Below are 19,270 nucleotides of genomic sequence, written 5' to 3'. Positions count from 1 at the left end.
CACTAGTAAGGTGTACCTAATAAAGTGGCCGGTGATTGTATGTCAACATGAGCCCCTGGTCCGAGGGTGAGGCAGGTTGTGGGAAAGTTTTAGTGCACTTCCATGTTGGCAGAAACATTCATAAGAGTGTTTTATCAGACGTGCCGATTATCAAACACACAATCGCTTCAGCTTAAAGAACAATCGGAGCGTGATATGCCAGTCCGGCTCCTCCACACTGTGCTACACCTGACATTTCTACCTTCACTGGCACAAAACAAAACAAATGCTTGACGCGGTTGCAAATGATCCATAAAGTTAAACAGCATTCTTACACATCCCTCTATTATTATATACGCTTAAGCCTTGAATAAAGACGTGTTTTCTGAAGAGCGGTCATGTGTGTGTCGTAGAAAACATTACATGACGTCTGAGAGGATGAGAATAACTCTGAATAATAATAGGTTAGGATGTTAAAGGTGTCTTAAGGATACATATAAGCTAGTGAAGCTATATTTATTTGATTTATTTATTATCCCACCCAACATAAAAGAAATAAGACCTAATCCAGAAGCTCAATATAATAGGAAATAATATCAAAATATGTCAAAAAGAATTCAAATTTCACATTAAAGCCAATCATTTCCACATCATTTGCTCATTATATCCCTACACATCCATCTGGCCGACTGAACATGGCTTTAAGAAAGTCATGTATAACTTCAGACGCACATTACGGCAGCGCGAGGCTCGTTGGGTGTTTTTTTTTTCTTCTGTTTAGTGTGGCTGGTGCATCCGGAGCAGAGCGCAGCTGTGTGTAAGACATCCCGCCGCAGGAAAACAGCAGCGCAGATGGGCCTGTCCTACAGTCAGCACTGCACACTATTGCCACATGCTTGTGTATGTGTGTGTGTGTGTGTGTGTGTGTGTGTGTGTGTCTACACACACTCAATCAGAGCAGTGCAATCCAGCCCGCCAGAAGAAAACCAACTTTACAGACAAACACACCTCACATGCGGACGTCGAACATGAGCCCCGACACACCAACCAGAGCGCTCTCAAATCAGTTTTCCTCCAAGGAAATTCAAAACAAACATCTCAAGAAGGGCTGCGCGACTTAAATAGGATATTGCCATATTTTGTTTTGCAGCGATATACAGTTGAAGTTAGAATTATTCACCGCCTTATTTATTTTTTCCCCAATTTCTGTTTACAGAGAGCAGATTTCTTCAACACATTTCTAAACACAATAGTTTTCATAACTCATCTCTAATAGCTGATTTATTTTATCTTTGCCGTGATGACAGTAAATAATATTTGACTACATATTCTTCAAGACACTTCTATACAGCTTAAAGGGACATTTAAAGGCATGACTAGGTTTATTAGGTTAACTAGGCAAGTTATTGTATAACGATGGTTTGTTCTGTAGACTATAAAAAATATACAGCTTAAATGGGCTAATAATTTTGTCCCTAAAATGGTGTTTAAAAAAATTCAAAACTGCTTCTATTCTAGCCGAAATAAAACCAGTAAGCTTTTCTCCAGAAGAAAAAATATTATCAGACATACTGTGAAAATTTCCTTGCTCTGTAAAACACCATTTGGGAAATATTCAAAAACGAAAATAAAATCCAAAGGGGGCGAATAATTCTGACTTCAATTGTGTATTGCGATATGAATATAATTTCACTAGTCGATTTAAATAGCTCTATTTGAAATATTTCATTCCAGTGTTCAAGTGTTTTATATGCAGTGAATCTGCATAATATATAATAAAATGCAAGCAAAAATTCTTTAAACGAAATAAATCTTTTAAAACAGTGCTTCATGGTTTTCCGATGCAGGGGTTGGAAACCTTTTTTCAGCAAAGATGTGTGTGTGTATAGACAGACAGAGAGGGATGGATGGATGGATGGATGGATGGATGGATGGATGGATGGATGGATGGATGGATGGATGGATGGATGGATGGATGGATGGATGGATGGATGGATGGATGGATGGATGGATGGATGGATGGATGGATGGATGGATGGATGGATGGATGGATGGATGGATGGATGGATGGATGGATGGATGGATGGATGGATAGATAGATAGATAGATAGATAGATAGATAGATAGATAGATAGATAGATAGATATAGACGAGTACATACACCCCATTTTGAAAATGAATATTTTTTTCATTTCTCAGTTAATATAATAAAAATATTTTGGTGCATTTGAACAAAACAGAATTTTTAAACGGATATATTTATTAAAAATAATCATTTAGTCACAGAACATCTTTAGAAAAAGAAAGATAATATAATTAAGTTCATGCAAAATATTGGGGGAAAAAATTACAAACTTCAACATTTCAACTAAATTGTACAAATTTTTGTTTCTCTTGAATTTTGCTCTTGTATCTATATCTATATCTATATATATATATATATATATATATATATATATATATATATATATATATATATATATATATATATATATATATGTATGTATACATACAGTTGAAGTCAGAATTATTAGCCCCCCTGAATTATTAGAGCTCCTGTTTCTCCCCCCCCAATTTCTGTTTAACGGAGAGAAGATTGTTTCAACACATTTCTAAGCATAATAGTTTTATTAACTCTTCTCTAATAACTGATTTATTTTATCTTGGTCATGATGCCAGTACATAATATTTGACTAGATATTCTTCAAGACACTTCTATACAGCTTAAAGAGACATTTAAAGGCTTAATTCGGTCATTGTATAACAATGGTTCTTAACAAGTCATTGTATAACGATGGTTTGTTCTGTAGACTATCAGGAAACAAATTAGATTAAAGGGGCTAATAATTTTGTCCTTAAAATGGTGTATAAAAATGAATAACTGCTTTTATTCTAGCCGAAATAAAACAAATAAGACTTTCTCAAGAAGAAAAAATATTATCAGACATACTGTGAAAATTTCCTTGCTTAGTTAAAAACCATTTTGGAAATATTTAAAAAAAGAAAAAAAAATTCAAACGGGGGCGAATAATTCTGACTTCAACTGTGTATGTTACTACTGCTATAAATAACAAAGCTAAAACAAAACCTTTAATTTATTAATTTATTACAAATATGAAGCATCACATGTTAAATCCATGAATAGTGAAGGGACAATTAATTTAAATTCTGGTAAACAAACTCTTATTTTGTTCTGAAAAGCAGCCTAATTTAAAATAAACAAACATTTAACTATTATAAACAACAGTTAAATCAAATAATTAAAAATAAAATAGACTATGCAGCAACATTTCAATTGTGGCTAGTTTTAAACAACAAAAACTTATTTTACTATTATTTAGAAAATAAAGAGCAAACAACTTCTGTTTCTATGGTAATTATGTGATCGATTGGTTAACATAGAAATTATTATTTAGTTATTTGCCCTTTATTAGTGTCGCGATTCAAGTTTATCCACAGCAATACAACTACAAAAAGGGTTGCATGCAGAACTGTTGCAAACAATTTATTTGTGTTGAATTTAAACAAACAAATTAAGTTTAATAATGTTCAACTTAATATGTTTGTTTAAATTCAGCCCAAATAAATTGTTTACAACCACTTAACATAAAAAATTTAGTAAATCCAAGGAATCATCTTTGAACAATTGTTTTCAGTGTACACGCGTGCAATTGTCGAAATTGATTCGTTTTGCTGTAAAAAAAAAAAAAACTAAACAATAAAAAGACAATTGTAATTGTATTTTCAAAAGGAAACAGATTTCTAGTAACGATTGTTTAAAACTGTAAAATAGTATTGAAGGGAGAGCGCTGGAGAGCCACATAGTTTTGGTCAAAGAGCCACATGTGGTTCCCTACCACTGATCTGGAGACTCTAACAGTGTTGAAACATAGAAATTGAACAATCAAATGTAAAATACCAAAGTCTTCACTCAATAAACTATTATAAACAATACAAAAAATGCATTTAATAAAAATAATAATAATATCTTCATCCTTTAATTTTTAATTCATAAACTGATCCTGTGATTATTGCAGATACACACATGGCAATATGGATGTTTAAACTATATATTGTTCAGCTCTAATCTGGGAAGTGAAAGAGGTTTGCGTAACTTTGCTGTCAGAATGCACTTTTCGAAATATGAAGACATTCTGAAACCACTTTAATGAGAAATCGGTGTGTGTTTGTTTGGCTTTGACCATTTTGACATTGCCTATATTCACTGAACATGCCTGTATCCATTTCTCAATGAATATAGGCATGTAATGTGGTGCATTTAAACAAAACCGATTTATTAAAACAATATTTTACTCACTTTATTGAGAAATTGAAAGATGATACAATTAAATTCAAGCAAAATATTGCAAAAAAAAAAATATATCAACATGCTACAAAATTTCAACTAAATTTTTCATTTTTTTCTCTGATTTCTCCTCTTTTTTTAAATTTATATAAATTTTTTTTTTCTGTAACAAATGTGGCTGTAGTAGTTTTGAACCGTTTTTAGATTAAATATTACTTAATGATATGATTTTGATGACATTGTTTAAAGTTTATTTATTATGGAGACAATGACATAAACGATCAGAAATACACATTTGCTGACTTCTGGTCTGAATTGATTGAGTAATGCATCATGGAATATAATGTGCATAAACAGTCATATGCTGCTCAGTTATTATCATGAGGAATTAAGTAATTGTTTGGAAGTTTCTTTCCCTGATTAGTGAATTTAATTTGGAGAAACTGCTGTAATAAATGTTGTAAATCGCATCTCTTTACAATAAAAGCAAAACCAGTTAAACTCTGCTGCTATTCTGGGATTTCCAGCTGGATTTTGCGCCTGGATTCCTGCGTTATGGATGTGACGTGTGCAGTAAAAACTCAAAATATAAATTCACAGAGAAAGTATATGTTAACATTATATTGAAACATCTGTTCATATTTATAAAACAAGAGTTATGGGTCCAGAAAAACATCATCAGTAAACACGTTTTGTACTTTGTATGAGGAAAACTAACATGTGTTATGGATGTGACAAAAAGTCTGCGGGTTTACAGTACACAACACACTTTGTACAAACTCTGCAAACTAAATTGCACAAACCAAAACAATTTACGCTAATCAAAAGGATAAGAGTCGGCTCTCTATAAAACAAAAATTGGTTTGATTTTCTCTTTAATATTTTTACATTTATGAGGAAAAAGTGTTGTTATGGATGTGACATCTCGCCGTTATGTATGTGACAGATGTGAAATTGCCACTTGTGTTAGTTTGGTAAATCAAATATAATAGTTTGAAAACACTGACAGATACATTTGAGTATTTCTAAAGCACTGTAAAATACTTGCTAAAACAAAACACCCAAAAACAGTTCCTGTATTTTGGTGAGAACTTAATTTTTTTCGTGGCAAGGTTGACATTTGCACAGATTTGCTCATATATATTATTTCTTAAAGACATTTTAATGTGTCAAAACAAGTAAAACTCTAGTCGCAAACATTTTTTCTCAACATAATATTTCTTTTTGAATGACATGATTAACAATGTTAAAGGTTTATTTATTATAGAGACAAATCAGAAATACACATTTGCTGGCTTTTGGTCCGAACTGATTGAGTTGCTCTGTTATTATCATGAGGAATTGTGTGATTGTTTTAAGATTTCTTTCCCTGATTAGAGAATTTAATTTGGAGAAACTGCTGCAATAAATGCTGTAAATCGCATCTCTTTACAGTACAAAAAAAGTTAAATATAAAAAAGTTGTTATTTATAGATTGGGGCTGCACAAGATATGGTTTCAGCATTGATATCGCAATGTGTTCATTCGCAATAGTCACATCGCAAGGTGTTATTTATATGGATTGTTGGTGATTGGATGGATGTTGGCCTGATAGGGCAGCTTTGCTTGGACAGAGGAAAATTAAAGACCTGTTTATAATGATTGAACACCTACAAGACAATATTTCAGTGAATTCCAGTGAAATTTATGACATTTTAAGACTCTTTAAGACCCTGGGAGGATCCTGTTGTTGTTTGTTGATAACCTTTAAACAAAAAATGTCGTCAAAACTTACAATGTTTTAATGATGACACAAAGAATCGAATGTAAAACCCTTCTCTTTGTGTATAAAGCCCTACATGGTCTTGGCCCTCTACATGGTCTTGGCCCTAACTACACTCCTCCAAGACACTTGCGTTCCGCTGATCAGTTTTTATTAAAAGTTCCAAAGGTCCACCTCAAAAGTAACGGCGAACGTGCTTTTGCCATAGCAGGTCTTCACCTCATGAACTCTCCGCCATTAGAACTAAAAAAGGCTTTGTCGCTGCCTATTTTTAAGTCTAAATTAAAGACGCATTTATTTTCTAGATCCTTTGAAGCATAACCGTACGTTCACACCGAAAGCGGCGAGAGCGTCCAAGGTCGCTCTTGCCGCCCTGGCGACAACGCTCTCTGCCTTCAGCTCCGGCGGCGAGAGCGTCAAAACTCGCTACATCGATCTCATATTTAAAGGAGCCGTTGCAGCATTATCAGTTACATTCCTGCATAAACATGTTTCTAGCGTGAAAATGTTGCGCACTTCTTATCAAATTCATATAACAATGGAAGATCAAGTTGCGTGTGGTGTGGCTTTGCTCTACTTATCCAATATGTGTTCATATGTCTGAAATATCCTGAAGCAGCTGTACTGTTTTGTACTGTCACATCGCGTGAGATTCCCGCTATTTTAAGATAAATTTATATATCATTAATGAACATCAGTAACTCGCCAGCAACTTAAAAAATTTAAATTTAAATAATTGGAAATCCGGCGACCGCAATAATCAAACCCTTGGGAACAACTGTGGTCGGAACTAAAGTTCACAGGTCTGTGTTCTCTGAACTCCTATCAAGCGATGGACGTCTTTATTCTGATTGCTTGCCGCCGAACTGCGTCATAGCTTATTACCATAAAGTTGACTTCATTTCAACTCTCCTCGACGCTCACGCCGGCGAAGACGCGCCGCGCTGCTCCTCGCCGCTTATCGCCGCCGGCTCTCATTGAAAATAAATGACTTCCGGCTACTTTGACGCTCTCGCCGCTTTCGGTGTGAACGTACGGTAAGTCCATCCCTTTCAGAATGAGGGGGGTGGGGTGTTGGGAATGGGATCAAAATGGTCTTGTTCTCTATCGTGTTTAGTGTTGGTCAACTGTGGTAGCATCTTTTAATTAGGAAAAAAATGTTTTATTATTATTATTATTTTGTATTTTTATTTTGCTCTTTTATTGATAATCTTTCTATGTTCCTTCCTATTATGTGTTTATTGCTGTTTTTACTGCGTTTATTGCTGTTTTATGCTCATATCATGTGTTATTTTCTCTCTGTAAAGCACTTTGTTGCAGTTGGAAACGTGCTATATAAATAAATACAACTTGAACTTAATAAAACTGATATTTGGACATTACAATGGAGCTGTTTTTTGTTCAGATCCACTAGGTTTTAGTCCTAAAATCAGCATAAATCCACAGAGAATTCTGCGCAGGAAGAGCATATAAATGTCAGCACACTCAAAAGATTAAGTTTGCTCTTTGTTCAAGCTACTTATTTTAAATAAGCTGAAACAACACCACTCTTGAGGGTTTTTTCTCAATGGTTTTATGTTCGATCAACTTAAATTAGTGAAAACTAATGAGTTAAGTTAATTCCTTTACGTCGTCCCAACACAAATTGATTGTGTGGAGCCCAGCACTTCTACAGTGCAGACTCAGTCTGGCCCTGCCCGGGAGTAAAGAAAGAGAAGAGGAGGAGGAGGAGGGCATGTTTTGTATGTTTTGGTTCTAACAGCTCCAGTCATGGACAACACAACAAAAACGAGCCCCAGAAAACTGACACACACTTTGGGGCTTTTTAAAAAAAACTGTTGGTTTCTGAATCCAAACCCGCAGCGATTAGCATAGGGAACTTACTTTCGCCATCGATTTTATCCGTTCCTCTGGTCCAGATAATCTGCCTGGTCTCGAGCTTGACTTGAAACGTCCTCCTCTCGGGTCTCTGGGACTTTTTGGAGTAATAGAGCGTGAGTACGGTGCCCAGCTCCAGATCCCGGTACAGATTGTTCACCTCGGTGTCGCTCAGAGCCCAGGGTACAGGTCCATTGGAGGAGAAGCCCGCGCTCGCAGCCATTTCCCCTGTTTGTTCTTCAGTTCCTCTCAGAAACGCTCACAGGACACCTAGCAAAAACAAGCATCAGAAACACCACATAAAGCAAATGTAAGGCATAAAGGAGAGCTCACACACACACACACACACACATAGAGAGAGAGAGGCCTGCTGTACAATACATCCACATGTGTACATTCACACTTCACCTATATGCTAATTTATACTTATATATTTAAAAATACACAGTCATTAGCTGTGATTAATGTATTGATTATGAGAGCATAACGGATTATTAATATTATTATATCACACACAAGAACAGCAGATCTTAATCAAAGCTAATCATTCAATTCTAGTATGTTTAAGTAGATTAAATTGAGTTGATCTGACTTATGATGCGTGATTTGCTTCGATATGACCAACAACGCTTTATTTTGATGAGCAAACAACGAGAGAGAGAAAAAAAAATCACAGATTCTGCTTTATTAATAAGAGGTCGTCGTCGCGGTTTTACTCCACAGATGAGAACAGGAAGGCTGTATATGAAGCCACGGAGCAGCGCCTATATTGTTAGCAGAGCTGACGGAGGTGGTGGTGATGATGATAATACTACTAACAGTTACTAATAATAATAAGCCAGGTCTGTTATGTCTCACCGTGTCTGTATGCAGCAGCTCTGTGGACTCGCCGAAAGCAGAAACACACACGCTGACTGTCCGCAATCTCCGCAGGCTCATGTCGTCCGGTGCTCTGCCGTGTTGGCGGATCGGCGCGGTGATCGAGCCGACGGAGAGTTTCTTCTCTCCGCCATGAGCTGCTGAGTGAAGCCCTTCCCCCCACCAGCCGAGCCCTGCAGCCGGGGCAGCAAACGGCCTCTTAAAGACACAGTGCGCACTTTCAGCACTCGCACACTGCCACCTCAAGTGTGTATGGAAGCACAGCAAAATTCCAGTGTTTGGTGAGTTACTTCAAAACTAGTAATTAATTACTAATTAAGCAATTAAGATATCTGGTTTGATAACCTTTCACACGGACACTTACACAAGATGTTTGACGCTCATCAGCATTAAAAGATTTTAATATTTAGATTTTTTTAAACATACAGTATGTCTATTTATATGTATTAACATATATATGGTATAATATTTGTGTCAAATTACACGAAATTAATGACCACTTGTGTGAGGTGTTTGTCATGCAGTGTCTTCTATGGAGCGGGACAGTACATTTGACGTTGTTCTCTCTTCTGGCTGCCGTTATGACCGTACGTTCACACCGAAAGCGGCGAGAGCATCAAAGTAGCTGGAGGTCATTCATTTTCAATGAGAGCCGGCAGTGAGGAGCAGCGCTGCGCGTCTTTGCCGGCGTGGGCATCGAGGAGAGCTGAAATCAAGTCAACTTTATGGTAATGAGCTATGACGCGATTCGGGCGGCAAGCAGTCAGAATGAAGACGTCCACAGGAGTTCAGAGAACACAGATCTGTGAACTTTGGTTCCGAGCACAGTTGTTCCCAAGGGTTTGATGATTGCGGTCGCCAGATTTTCAATTATTCACAATGTTTTCTTACACGAACATGCATTAAAGGGTCACGAAACACCAAAACACATTTTTTGAGCTGTTGACAGTGGTATATGTGTCCCACACTGCTAAAAACACTATTAAGACACCTATATTTCACTAAAAAGTGTAAATTGGTTGTTTTTGCGTTATTTTAAGCAAATTCGTACTTCCTGTTTGAAACGAATTTTTGAAGCTGCGTCACGGTCATGACATAATAGCGTGTATTCCAGCGTGCAGACTGGACGTCTGTGCCAGAGTGTGTCTTATTACGTCTTACAGTGTGATGCATTAATGCATGAGTAAGGCTTGGTTCAAACCAATCAGCGCGCTCTATTGTGCAAGTTCATTAATATTCATTACTGTGTTTACACGACATAGACGCCACGTTGTGTTGGCAAACCAAGCGTGAAGTGTTGCTTTTATAGTTTGCTGCAGTGAAGTTTTGTTTTCTTTTTCTCTCTGTGAGAGCTCAGCTGGCGTCACGTGTGGATTAACAGTGTACGCGACGCTCGACAACAATAACTTACGTGTCTAAGGAGGAACATTGTTTACCTGAGAGCTGTTCTCATCTGCAAACGCTGAGATCTGGATTTGCTTGTAGTCTTCTCTTCATAAAGACGCGGCTCTAGTTGCTGCTGATTGTCCTGTCTCTACAGATTTGGTAAGTGAGCGACTAGTGCTCTTTGTTTATTCAGTTTGTTCGTATCGAACTAATTTAACTATTGCACCGTAACATGTTAGCACCACAACCAAACTTTAACTTCGTGTAGGGTTTTTAACCGCATTTTGTGACCGGAATAACACACGCCGCTTTCTGACGCTACCTGCCGAGAGCATCTAAGTTTCCGGAAAATGCTGAGGTTTTTTTTCTCTCATTCGCCGTGCGGTATCAAACATTGCATGAAAATACACGCTTAGAGCAGATCCTCGAATCAAATATCTCGTTTGTCGCGAGGGACATGAATGAATTCCCTGAATGAAAGAGCCAAACTGCAGTTAAAGTCCACCATTTAATAATTTGGCAAATAATTCCACTACAGATGTCCATGTAGGTTAAACACCATCACTTTCTCATGTGTGTGAGTATTTTGACTGAAACTCGCGCGTGCCCAAATAGACACTCCCACACCCTACCACTTTTCTTCCTCCGACACTCCCCCCTAAACAGAGCTGGACACGCCCACTTTTCTGACTTTTTCCCAAGTAGAGGTGTGAAAACACCCTGCTGAAACGAGGGGGTTTCATGGCCCTTTAAATAAGTTACTGGCGAGTTACAGATGTGCATTAATGTTATATTTATCTTAAAAAAAGCGGGAATCTCACGCGACGTGACGTACAAAACTGCTTCAGGATATTTCAGACATATAGACACATATTTGATAAATAGAGCAAAGCCACACCACACGCAACTTGATCTTCCATTGTTAAATGAATTTAATAAGAAGTGCGCAACATTTTCACGCTAGAAACATGTTTATGCAGGAAAACTGATATGCTGCAACGGCTCCTTTAAATACGAGATCGATGTAGCGAGTTTTGACGCTCTCGCCGCCGGAGCTGAAGGCAGACAGCGTTGTCACCAGGGCGGCCAGAGCGACCTTGGAGGCTCTCGCCGCTTTCGGTGTGAACGTACGGTAAGTCTCACACAAGCAGCAGCATCCCGCTTTCCCTCATCAAGCTAATACGGAAGAAACCAAAATGCAATTTATCGAAATTCTGCTAGTCCCGCTAATTTCTATTGAGCCCACAGTTAAAATGGCCGACTTTACAGCAGAAAAAAAGGTGTTTACAGCCTAGTACAAAGAACGATTTTGGTTCATATAGCTAATATTACCCTTCATGACAACTGTGAGGGAGGTGAATTTATTTATAACTCATCCGTTTAGTTTATATTAGGTTATAATAAGTCTGCATAATTAAGGGAGTGGCCACTTGAGCGACAGCTAGGTCTCCCTGGTCGCCCTCACTTTACCTCAGCTGATCCCGGCTGATTAGCTGCTGAGCTCTGCATATACATCATATTTTTGTGTTGTTTTATGTGGCTTTACACAGTCAATTGCCTTTTAAAATAATTTCTAACAATTTTCAGATGATATGGCATGTTGTGTGTGTAACCCCGATCCTACACTACCCAACCCGCTCTGAGCTGGTCTCAAACCAGCGACCTTCCGCATGGGAGTTGGTTGCTCTAACAAGGAGGCTAAAGACCATGGCCTCTAGCATCTGTCGCTAGAGCATCTCTAGAGGTCAGAGGAGTGAGGTTTACCTGCACAGCACTTACTAGCTGGCCTCCATTACACTCACCCCCCTAAACCTCACTCCCATCCGGGTCACAGCACCAATGTAACCCCGCCGGTCCTACACCACCCAACTTGCTCCGAGCTGGTATCAAACCGGCGACCTTCCGCATGGGAGTCGGCTGCTCTACCAAGGAGGCTAAAGACCATGGCCTCTAGCATCTGTCGCTAGAGCATCTCTAGAGGTTAGAGAAGTGAGGTTTACCTGCACAGCACGTACTAGCTGGCCTTTGTTACATGTGCACTTAATTGTGCTCACAAACCACTCACGTGGGCTCCATTTCCCAGGTGAGTGAAATTATACTTATACATACCATCCTGGATACTACGTCCATATCTTTTACAGTCTGCGGTCTCACACTATTGTTCTCCTTCTTCAGAAAGTCTTGATAACACCATCATGGAGTTTTTATTTTATTATTTCAGCGAATAGGATTGTATTTGAAAGTATTTGTTGTACTCTCCCATTCACGGCGCACTGACTAGTGCCAAATCGTCAACTATGACGACTTCCGCTACTGAGAAACCTCCTAATGTATAGATCGTGAATGAGTCGATACAGCACAATGCATTCTGGGTATTTAGAACAAGGGAGCCTGATTCCTTTTGATCTCTCGGCCTCTTCAGCGTTTTCAAAACGCTTCGTTTTCGGCGCTCGAAAACGTCGGCGTAGTGTGGACGGATGGCGTAACCGTAGCAAAACTTATTCGTTTTCAAACTAAAACGCATTAGTGTAAACGGGGCCTAAAACACTGCCTAGTATACTCTGCGGTGTGCAAAATGTACTACTTGTTATTTTATCAAAAACCATTTAGCAGCCTGCGCCAGTGGTGTAGTGGTTAGTGCGTCGACACGTGCACTCAGGTGCTTACGGTGACTCGAGTTCACCGAGTTTGTCTCCCGCAAATGCACCGGGACTTCCGGGAGACTTGGGATGTCTGGAATGACCTCCCGCCCTACTCATAAATCTCTCTGTTCATATAGCCGTATGCCCTGGGGCGTAGCGGACATTTCAAAAGTGGGGGGGACAGTTGAATGAGATCCAAAATTTTACGTTGATTTTATTATTAATAACCTGTTTCTAAATGATCTGTCTCTAAAAGTGAGGGGGACGTATCCCCCCCGTCCCTACACCCCTGCGTATGCCTATTACATTCGGATTTCATCTAAAATATCTTCAAAGATTACAGTTGAACCACTGATGACACCTGGACTCTTTTGACAATGATTCTGGTTCCTTTTCTGGACTTCATTCAGTGTCTTGTGACTGTTGCTGTCTATGAAAGATGAGGGAGCTCTCGGATTTCATCTAGAATATCTTCATTTGTGTTCAGAGGATGAATGAAGGACTGTAGATTGTTTGATTTAAAAACGCTCTTCACAGCTTAGCCTCCTCGTTCGAGTATTTGTCGGACAGAAATAAAGCGTGCTGTGCACTGTGCGCTGGCGAAGTGTGCAGATGTGCAGTGCCCTCAAAGGATGAGGGTTTTCAACCAAAGCCGCAAGTGCAAATCGACACCATCACGGCACATTCACACGATCAGCAGGGCACAGAGGATGTGGACAGCATGACCTTAAAACCTTCATTCCAGCCTCATGCTCTTAATAAACAAGTGTCTTTTTATTGTCAATAAAAACACTTTAGATTATTGTTCTGCATTCATACAGCCCTCCTGTTTAATTCTAATCCTTTATTTAATTCTATTGAACAAAACAAGGACATTTTTACAGCATCACCCACAGTATTACGAGGTGTCGAACTCAGTTCCTGGAGGCCCTGCAGAGTTTAGTTCCAGCCCTGCTTTAACACACTTAAGCCCTGCTAACACTGTGAGATTTCCGCCAAGATTTGGCCATGACAGTTTTGGGAAATTCTAAAAGATTCCTGAACTCTTAGGCTAATGGTTTAATGGTAATCCTACACTTAATGGTTGTTGAGATCAGGTTTTCCCTCTGTTTCAGGAGATTTCAGACTCTTTCCTGCAGTGTGACAACAGCTATGAGTGTCAAACCAAGAACCAATAGGAACACAGAGTCTGATGACTCAATCAGGGCTGCGTTTTCCAAACAACGACGGAACTCGCGGCTGAACTATCATAGTACGATGCATCGTTTGGGGAAAGAACAATGTAGTGACTAGTGTTTCCCAAAACCCCTAGTTTCTTTGTGGCAGATCCATCGCTTGAACCACGCTAGTGTAGCGTAAAACACCCATAATGACACTCTAAACGAGGTGGAGGGACTACTTCTTTAGAGAAGAACCCCATCATTTCTTTGTGCAAATTATATTGTTTTACACGCACACACATTTAAAATAAAATCCAGTAGTAGTTTTGGTAAAAACATGCACTCGCTTTCCATATTAATTGAAATATATGTAAACGGCACATATAGGGTCTGTGTTTCCTTTACTAATATTATTGAGAACATTACATAGTCTATTCCAAAACATCAAATCACTTACAAAAGCTAACACATATCATACATAAATCATATCAATAAATAAATAAATAATGAGACTGTTTATTATAAAATTTAATTTAATATTTATTAGGAAATTTAAAAAATCCTACTTTAATATTAACAGTAATGATGATGACGATGACTAAGTAGGATATTGTTTATTTATTCTTTTTTTTTTTTTTAAGTCTACTTTTACAATTTGACACAAGCAAAAAATAACCTGCTATAGATTAAAAGCATTAAAGTATGCTGTTTGTTGTTTTCACAAGCTTTGGAGACGTATCATAAATTCCTATAGCTTTCGCCATGAGGCTGTGTTCAAAATGACATCAATGTTTTGTGCACTGCGAAGAGAGCACAATTGTAAACATGAAGATCGCTAAAACTGAACTGTAAAAATACTTTAAAGGCAAATCACACCAAAGAGAGATGAGCTTAATGCTTTTATTTTAATAATTTCAACTTTGAATGTTAGAATGTTCTAAAGGAATAGGGCATAGGGGGGATAAGTGGGAATGGAACACAGCCAGGAACTATGTTTCTAATTACAGCTCCAGAGGTGTAGTTGCAAGTGCACAAGTTTGCGATGCAGTTTGCCAATGTTCGATTAAAGCGACGGATTGGGGAAATGGCAAGTTAATAAACTATGTTTGTAACGACGCAACTTGCGACCTTAGTTGGCTGACGATGGTTTTAGGAAACGCACCCTTGACTGACAACTTCTAACCACCGCAGGAAAATGTCAAAACTGTTTTTTTGTCTGGCATGCTGTAGGCTAAATCATCTATATTTGAAATAACAAACTTTTTGAGCCTTGAGTGCTTCTGACATCCAATCCTTTCAGAAATGGACAAAGCGAGAGAGAAGCGCGAAAAAAAAGGAGAAGCCAGAATAAACACCAGCGAATGATGCTTCTGCAACCTGAAGCCTGAACAAACTGCCATGTTTAGCTATTATCGTCACCTTTTGAACTATTATGAACTCGGAATGAGGCTACATGTGCTGCTGAAAATTAAAGACACAGATGAGAGGTTTGTGGGCTAGTTTTTGTGTTGTATTTAAACCTAAATAAGGACTAAATGTATGTTGTGTGTAGCTTTTCTCCAATTTGTTAACATATCAGTCACTGTAAGGTTCTGCATGTGTTCATATGTGCAACATTTATTTATTTATTCATTTATTTATTTTATATAATCGCAGATGTTACAGTTGGCTGTGGAAATGCAAGCTTGAGAAAGGTGACCTGTACCGACCCATACCGTACTGTACTGTACCTCTCAATGGAAACGGGCCATATGTTGCTAGGCCGCTGTATCAATGGTCTTGGTGCTGGAGCGCATGACATCAGGTGCTTTTTCTGCAGATTTGGCATTTTTTGGCAGATAATACCTTTTGGTATTTCCCAAATGTTATTTTATTCCAAATTTAAATTCTTCTGTTGTTATATTTCTGCATTTAAAATGGTTAAATTTTAGAGTAATTAAAAAGCGAACTACATTCTTGATTAATCCGTAAAACAAAATTAGCTCTCATTACACCTTCAAAAAAAACGGAACTTATTTCGACAGGTCATGGGCCATTCGTTCACAAAAACAGACAAAACATGCAGACGTCATACTTAAATAGTCCTCTTGTAGTTTAATATTGACAGACGCTAGTCCATATGGCGATTTGATCAAGTGTACAGACCCACTTCTGATTTATTGACTAAAATCCGTGACATTCTGCTTTCTAGAGCGTTCATTCTGTTGTATAACTAGTGCTGTGCCACATATAAATACTTTCTTTTCATGAGAGACTGGTATACCACAGGAGATACAGATTATAAATGACATAATAATAAAAGAAGGGACGATGCTACAGGATACACAGGAATAATCACTATAATAAAAAGCGGCATGTACTTTTAGCAAAATACATTTCTTTGCACACGTCAAAAAGCAAAAACGAAATGTACATCCCTGATAGAAACAGTAAAACTAAAATGCAACAAAACAGACAAATTCACAGATGGTTGCAATGCCTCCGCATGACATTGGCTCCTCTGATTGTTTACTTTATACACGTCAGCTAAAAACATCTATTTACATCGTTACTCAATTCACATTTTCATCTCTGTTCATTTCGCTTGATAGTTGCAGCGGTAGCAGTTTTATTTAATTAAACAGATAATTCATAAACTGCTAAACCAAAGAAATCCGAGAACTGAAGTCGTGAAATGAGCTAGTCGCAGAAATGACGTGGTGTTCAGCAAGGCTCGGGTGTTCTTATAGTCTGTGTTAAACCAGCACGATCTCAATTCGTAACTTTTTATTCTAGTGCAGGGGTGTCCAACTAACGGCCCGCAAACGGGTTTAATCCGGCCTGTGAGATGATTCATAAGTACAGGTGGGCCATTTATATGGATGCACCTTGATAAAATGGGAATGGTTGGTGATATTAACGTCCTGTTTGTGGCACATTAGTACATGCAACCCAAGCTCATTCTGAAAACGTAGCCCCGCGGACGTTTCTGGAGACTGCGATTTACATGGTCGGAGGTGCGTATGGCTGCATTTAGCTTTTTCAAGCGAACGCTACGGGGCGGTGTGACACTACGTCTCTTCGCGCCGCCGCCTGATGGCTCACCTCTGTGTGGAGGGCTTTCTCGCCGCAACCAGTTTGTCAGGTTAGCTCGTCGTGTTAGGTCAGGGGAGCGGAGGCCTGGAGGTGAGCCGGCAGCGACGACCGGGTTTGAGTCTGAGGAAGAGCGGTTCCAGGAATCAGGTAAGACAAAAAGCAGAATCAAAAAAATAAAGCAAACAAGTTCATAATCGGGCGAGAATGTGGTGTAATCTGAAAACACTGTCAAAATCAGACGAGGGCTTTTCTTTTTTCTGGACAGATTTTGTAAATCGTTGCTTGGTTTTAGGGAAGGAGGAGAAGGAGGGTGAGTTGGCCGATTGGCCGGGCACCCAGTCAATAGTTCAATCAGTCAGTCGGACAGACGGTCGCTCGACAGCGGCCTCCGGCGGCTTTACGCGAAAACAGTGCGGGTGTGAACGGCGCTCACAAGAGCCGTTCGAGACGCAAAAAAGCGCGCACAGCAGCCTCTCGCAGATTCACGAAAAACAAAAACTGCACCAATATGTACCTTTTGGGACGTATTTCGCAGTTTCCAGAAATGTCCGCGGGGCTACGTTTCCAGAATGAGCCTGGGTTGAGTATATGTGAGGGGGCAAACTTTTCAAGATGGGTGGTGACCATGGTGGCCATTTTGAAGTCGGCCATCTTGGATCCAACTTGCGTCATGGTGCGACGCATCTTACTCTCAAAGGGAATGAAAGATGAGACTCTGATTGGTTTAAAGCAGGTTATACTCAAAACACACCCAGAACTCATTAAGAGAATCAGCACAGCCCTGTTAGACCATGCGCCGGGGCACAGAGCTTGTTTTTCATCCTTAAAATAGTAAAAGTGGATTCGGACACAACCTTAATGCCTTTTGCAACCAAAACCTTTTGCAGCAGGCGCTTTAGATTTTGAGCCTAGATCATTAAAATAGAGCCCTTAGATGTTAAAACAGCTCGTTCTGCTGCTTGATGTTGCAAACTGATATTCATTCATTCATTTTCTTGTCGGCTTAGACCCTTTATTAATCCGGGGTCGCCACAGCGGAATGAACCGGCAACTTATACAGCAAGTTTTTTTTACACAGCAGATGCCCTTCCAGCCGCAACCCATCTCTGGGAAACATCCATACACACATTCACACACACACTCATACACTACGGACAATTTAGCCTACCCAATTCACCTGTACCGCATGTCTTTGGACTGTGGGGGGAAACCGGAGCACCCGGAGAAAACCCACGCGAAGGCAGGGAGAACATGCAAACTCCACACAGAAACGCCAACTGAGCCGAGGTTCGAACCAGCGACCTTCTTGCTGAGAGGCGACAGCACTACCTACTGTGCCACTGCTTCGCCCAAACTGATATTGTCTTATTATATTATTCTACTTGTTACGTATAGTCACGAGCACACTTGTTTGTAAAGCAAGTAGTTTGACCGTTTTAGAATAAGGCCAATACTACAGCCGATAAGCCTGTCGCCTATATTCTGCGATAACAACCTCCAGCATGTTCTTTATATCTTACTTATCACACGGCTGTTTGGAATACTTAATTCTGATTGGCCAGTTCTAAAATAATCGCAAAAATTTGTCATATTATGATAAATGAATCAACTAAATAGACTACTATTTTCAAATGTAGGCCTGATTAGAGAAGGAAATATTGCATTTGACCTCAGGGTTTGTTTTTTGCAATGCTTGTGCAACGTTTATAAATGAGACCCCTGCTCTGTGTGTTATTTAAGCTGCTAAATCCCCTTCACAAAGTAGCAACAGCAGGAAAAAAAGGTTATTTAAAACTCAAAGTCCTCATCTGCCATGTCGATAGCCCAGGCGAACTTGTCTCGCTGTGTTTTGCTGTAGATCTTTTCAATCGGGACTCCCCATTTTTTGCACCTGCGAAGAGAAGAAAGCGGTAAACAAGACATCACTGCTGGAGAAAGTCTCTTTCACATGCGCACACTTGGCATGGGTAAAGGTCAAAGAGATATTCTTCCACGCTTTTCCAAAACAAAACCGGCGAGCGGGCCATTGTGTCAATAGGGGAGGCTTTCCAAAAATAAGCCGAGAGGTGGGATGATGACAGTTCACACAGAGGCAGGAGGTTTTCTTAAGGCCTGAAACTCCACTATTTCCCACCCACAGACATTACATGCAGGAGGAAAACCGCCTATTGTTCCCGCATCTGTGTTTTTCCCCTCGTTACTT

The 19,270-nt window shown here is 39.2% G+C and overlaps 2 protein-coding genes across 8 annotated transcripts in view; both read right to left on the bottom strand.

The window, feature by feature from the left end:
* Positions 1 to 8,979, bottom strand: part of plcg1 (phospholipase C, gamma 1) — an 81,644-nt gene extending 72,665 nt beyond the window's left edge. For 6 of the 7 annotated variants that reach the window (XR_012398260.1, XR_012398259.1, XM_073938161.1 and 3 more), the window contains exons 1-2: positions 8,784 to 8,979; positions 7,932 to 8,195 (exon numbers count right to left, since the gene is read on the bottom strand). Coding sequence is in view for 5 of the 7 variants with exons in the window: in XM_073938161.1 (XP_073794262.1) it covers positions 7,932 to 8,148 (217 nt within the window). In the remaining 2 variants the exon portion in view is untranslated. 7 annotated transcript variants of the gene reach the window in all.
* A 7,087-nt stretch (positions 8,980 to 16,066) lies between these two features.
* top1b (DNA topoisomerase Ib) overlaps positions 16,067 to 19,270 on the bottom strand; it is a 33,412-nt gene continuing 30,208 nt past the window's right edge. Inside the window, exon 21 of the mRNA XM_002666402.7 lies at positions 16,067 to 18,958. Coding sequence (XP_002666448.3) covers positions 18,856 to 18,958 — 103 coding nt within the window. The 3' untranslated portion in view covers positions 16,067 to 18,855. The remainder of the gene's footprint in view (positions 18,959 to 19,270) is intronic.

Source organism: Danio rerio, chromosome 23 (genome assembly GCF_049306965.1).
Source record: "Danio rerio strain Tuebingen ecotype United States chromosome 23, GRCz12tu, whole genome shotgun sequence".
Taxonomy (NCBI): domain Eukaryota; kingdom Metazoa; phylum Chordata; class Actinopteri; order Cypriniformes; family Danionidae; genus Danio; species Danio rerio.
Note: the sequence above shows the minus strand (reverse complement) of the source record. Positions and strands in the feature narration are given on the sequence as shown.